The sequence below is a fragment of the Castor canadensis genome, chromosome 8, assembly GCF_047511655.1.
Source record: "Castor canadensis chromosome 8, mCasCan1.hap1v2, whole genome shotgun sequence".
NCBI classification, from domain to species: domain Eukaryota; kingdom Metazoa; phylum Chordata; class Mammalia; order Rodentia; family Castoridae; genus Castor; species Castor canadensis.
In genome coordinates this window covers 129,134,215-129,139,190 of record NC_133393.1, presented here as the reverse complement: position 1 = coordinate 129,139,190, position 4,976 = coordinate 129,134,215, and the positions used below count along the sequence as shown (strand labels likewise).

Sequence of the window (4,976 nt, the reverse complement as noted above, 5' to 3'; positions counted from 1 at the left end):
GCCTACGAATGTTCATGGAACCCCCACCTCGCACAGAGGGAGCACCATCTCGACCCTAATTGGCTGTCGTCCAGGGCAACCAAGGACGCAGTGGGCACGAGGGCCCCCTGCAGGTATTTAAAGGCCGCTGCTGCCAGCGCCACTTCAGTCCGGCCAGGACCGCGACGGTGAAGCACCCGGGTTGAGAGGGACCAACAAGGTAACGCGCAACCCCCGCCTCCCCAGTCCCCGGCCCGTGCCTCTGCTGAGGCGGGTGTGTGCGGGACCCGGGAGCGGCTCTCAGTGCGTGTCACCCACCAACACCTTCCTCCCCCACCATCTTACCCAGCCCCAGTCCCACCCAACCCGCTTGGGCAAGACAACCCGGGTGCGAAGAAGAAGCGAGTACGACGGAAGACGAGCAAGGGGAGAGGAAGGCGCTATCCCGGCGGGCAGGCACGTGGCGGTGTTTAGACACCGGTTGACGAGGCTCTTCAGACCGTCGGACCTGGCCAAACTTGACGACAGCTTCTGAGACGCTACCATTCACACCTCTTGGAGCTCCCTGAATCATGACCCAGACCCTCAATAAAAGGGAAGACCCTCTTAATCTGGGTGGTGGCCGGTCGTCCTCTGCCCCCTTACGCACCTGGTCATCCAACCATCGAAGGCGCCGGGGAGCTCCGATTTACAAGGGGCGACACCACTATGGCCCCAAGGCCGAGTATGAGCCGCCCAGGAAACAGCCCAAGCAACAGCACGGCCCGGGTCCTTGGTTCCAACCACCCCGACGGCCCTACTGGGCCCTGTACTCTAACTGGGGGCGCTGCGGCGGCGGGCCCTGGCACCCTCCTCTGGCGGGATTCCGGAGTCCGCTCTGCCCGGTGCAAATGATTCGGGTGTATGGTCTGCACCCTCTCTGTCTTTGCTGCTGCTCCTGCTGGCCTGGGCCCTGGAACCCCGGCTGGGCCAGGCCCCCCGGTAGAAAGAAGCGCTGGGGCCGCAGGGGTCGTGGCCTGCGCCGCGCCCCTCACCGCTCCTTCCCGAGGAGCCCGCCGGTAGATCTAAGCAAGCTGCTGCGTCCGGTCAACCTGTACGGGTGGCGGGCGCCTGGCATGAGAGCGCCGCGGAACACCACCCAGTTCATCATGAACCAGATCTACGAAGACATGCGGCAGCAAGAGAAGCTGGATCGCCAGCAGGAGGCGCTGCGGGCGCAGCAGGCCCAGGCCCGTGGCTCCACCTCCCCGCCAGGCTTCAGCGGCAATGGTGCGCCCCCTACCGGCGGCGAGGAAAATTCAGAGCTGCAGGGTACCCTGTACAACTTCCTGCAGGATCCCTTGCTAGCCTTCAGTCCTGCCCCAGTGGAGCAAAACCAGTCTCCCACCCCACAGCTGCTGGAGGAAGAGGAAGAGGAGAAAAATAATGAGTGTGACGAGGAGGTGTGCCATGGAAAGGAGGAGAGCGAGGAAGAGGAGGAGGAGGAGGAGGAGGAAGAAGAGGAAGAGGAGGAGGAAAATGGAGAGACAGAGGAGGAGGAAGAGGAGGAGGAGGTGGAAGAGGCTGACCATGAGGAGGAGGGGGCAGAAGATGAGGAAGTGTTGGAAGAGGAGGGCTTGGAAGAAGAAGGGCTGGAGGAGGAAGAGCAGAGAGAGGAAGAAAATCAGTTGCCTCTGGAAATGCCTTTATCAATGTTAGTAGGGGCAGAAGAAGAGAGGGAGAACTTTATAAACTATACTTACTTAAACTCGGAACAGATAATTCCCAAAGTGTCACAGGAAGCTCTATTTATGCTACAGGACCTTAACAATTAGACATCTGGAAAGGAACTGAGGAATGGGATGGAACTGATTTGAGGCTAAAATGAATTAGCAACTTATTAAAAACAACTCAGAAGTGAGTTCCATTAATAAACATATCGATGTAAACCCCTTCTTTGGCCATTATAAAATACTTAAACATTGGTGTGTTTGTTGTATGACTATGGGTGGGGGTAGGGGAGCCTGCAGATACAATTTTATTGGAAATGATTAAAGGCCAAATATTTTATTACTGCAGTTTGAATATTTTCATTTACTGTTTTCCCCTTCTAGACAATTAAGTTTTTTATGAAAAATTCGGGACAGGCTGAAAAAAAATCCAAATTTATATAACGTACCTACTTACTGAGCTTAGAATCAACAGATATTTTGACTATTACATCAGGAGCTATTGAATGTCTACCAGTGCTCTTATAACTGAAGCTATTTTAAAATGATTTTTCTACACAGTTTTTTTCCTTGTAGATTGTCCACCTTCAGAGTTCATTTTTCAGGGTTGTATTTTGGTAACCCTATTTTCAGTCTTTCGTGGCATCGCTCATTTATATTCCTTGTTCCACAGTGCTATGGATCTTCCTCAGAAGAGCATGAAGTTGCTTCTGTGGAACTGGTTATCTGCCATGGCCTCAACAATCCATAATCCATGCATGGAGAGGATTCCCCATGGTCAGAAGTCAACTTGCACATCTAGTTAAAATCCAAGGTAACTGCAAACAATGAAACATGGCTTAGATTTTGAAGCCTTGTTCCTGAATATTAATCCTTACATAAGTTCAGAAGAACTATAAAAATAGTTTTTGCAGAATGGATTTAAAAAGATGATTGATCTTTTGGGGGATGGAATATCTTATATTATTTCCCAGTTTGTCTTCTTTATGAAGGAGAGTAAAACAAAGACTTGTAAACATAAGCTTGTGTAAGCTAGTTTCTCATAATTTCTGAACAATTACCTATGAAGAATATAGCATTCAAAATAATACCTTTGGTTCAAACATTTTAGGAAGCATCAGCATTTCTTCCTGGACATTTAATTCTTCTTTCATGAAGAATTTGAAACTACCTTCTCCAAAATTACACTTTTTTGACAAGCTATACTTCTTAGTTTTAACCACAACTTAGTATTTATCAGTTGAAGAGAATATCTTACCTGGATATTTTCACTCACATATTCAAGAGTTATCTGACATTTTCATTCACATATCCAAGTGTAGTTCTGCTTTTAGGGTGATAAGATTAAGCTGTTAAATAACAAAGTAAATAAAATATTGAAGTATCCTGCTTCTTATTTGATACTCAAATACCAGAAATCTTTACAGCAGTACTTCAGTGTCCAACATGATGAACAGAAGAAAAATACTTCAAACATTGTTAAGAACTTCAAGATCACAGCCAACATTCCAAATTACAGCAGTGAATAGCCAAAATTTAATTATACTCTAAGAAAGCATTACTTTCTATAAGATGCAACTTCTGAATGATCTATCAAAAGTGGCTTAAACTGATAATCTTCCTAATACTGTCCTAATGTTTACATATCAAGAAGAAAGCAAGAATCCTGCTCCTGATACTGATCAGTAAAACCTCACAAGTCTTAACTCCTATATAATGTTCTCATAACACTTGAAATAATCACTAAAACAAACCTAACTATGTTTTTATTAAACCTGTTCATTTGGGTTTGAATTCACAGTTACATCTGGATAATTCTCAATTTCTTCTCATAAGAGATTATTCTTTTACATTTAAAAATTCAACCCACATTATCTCCATACATATGAGGCTTTACTCACTAATGAATGTAAGAGATAATAAATATGAGTTATGTTTCAGGAGTTTGCATTCTAGTCCATAGACCATTATCCAACATTACCAAATTTCTAAGAATCAAGCACTGATAAGGATATGGTGAATCAAAAAAATTGCTACTCTCACATTTTTTAAGTTTTAGTAGAAAGGACAGGCATTTACTGAAGAGTTAAACAAATTTGTTACTGCAGTTGTTCTGAAGGAACACTATGAAAGCAGAAACCACAGGGGAACCCAAGAGTGTGATGCTCAGGATTTCGACTGTGTGGGAAGAGAGAGGAGCACTGAGTGTAATGGTAAAGAGCTGGGATTAACTTGGTGACAGTGAGGAGCGATGAATGGAAATACTACAGTGTCCACAAGGAGCAGTCAATGAAAACTGAAAAAGGTAGGCAAAAACCATATTATCTGCTAATTCCTGAGCTACCCTTCTCTTTTGAAACAGACACCAGCAAAAATTGAAAAAGAAAACTGCTATTCATTGATGATTCTCTATTTGAGGTTGATTTTTTTATTATTTTATTAGGGAAAATGGCTGACAAGTCCTTGGTCTCACCAAAGGAACAATTCAGGGGTGGACACACAGATGACTCTTTAACAAGCAGATTTACTTAACAATTTATTAAACCAGAAGGCTCATAAAGCAATAATACAAACCCAGAGAAACTTAAGGGCAGGCAGCTTGACCATGCAGACCAATGTGCTGAACTCCCAGTCCTGGCACTTTTATACATAGGATTTAGTTATGCTAGTTATCATGATAAGTATATGTACATAATTATGGAGTTTTCCAAGAAATGGAAGGCATTTCCACAAACTAGGAAATGGGGAGTAGTTTATCTAATATGGTATGCTCAGAGCCAAGATGTCAATTGGAAGGGAGGTATATAATATCAACTACAATAAGATATAAATGAGGGTTCTGGCTAATCTCAAGAATTGAGAAAGTCCCTGTTGGGGTCATTGCTGAGGATGACTGGCCACAATTCTAAGAAGTAGCTTCAACTGTAGTCAACCACTACTCAAGGACAATGATGGAGCAGTATGTTTGGCAAAATATACTCAAGATGTGATGTTGCACTTATTCCCTAGATTCTTTGTATTGTTATTCACTTTCTGACTACCCCATATTTTTCATCTGTCAAGGAAAATAGACCCTTATATGTTTGTAAGGAGAAAAGGGTGAATGGTCTCCTCCTCTATAGCTGTTTTGAGCTGAAGATGCACATATCTGTGGGGTTCATTTTCCTTGCTAGCTAATTGGGTGAATTGGGGCCACTTAAATAATAAAAGATGGTGACAAGTTAATCCAAAGACTATACCTGTGGGGATCATCTTCCTTACTAGCTAATTGGGTGAATTGGGACTAGT

At 44.3% G+C, this 4,976-nt stretch overlaps 1 protein-coding gene across 1 annotated transcript; it reads left to right on the top strand.

Moving 5' to 3' along the window:
- The first annotated feature begins 551 nt into the window (after positions 1-551).
- Ccer1 (coiled-coil glutamate rich protein 1) lies at positions 552-1,793 on the top strand. Its single transcript, XM_020154975.2, has one exon. It carries the CDS (start codon positions 552-554, stop codon positions 1,791-1,793), a length of 1,242 nt encoding a protein of 413 aa, XP_020010564.2.
- The last annotated feature ends 3,183 nt before the right edge of the window (positions 1,794-4,976 follow it).

Coding starts and splice junctions, on each gene's coding strand:
- Ccer1 (XM_020154975.2), top strand. CDS start 552: ATGACCCAGACCCTCAATAAAAGGGAAGACCCTCTTAATCTGGGTGGT.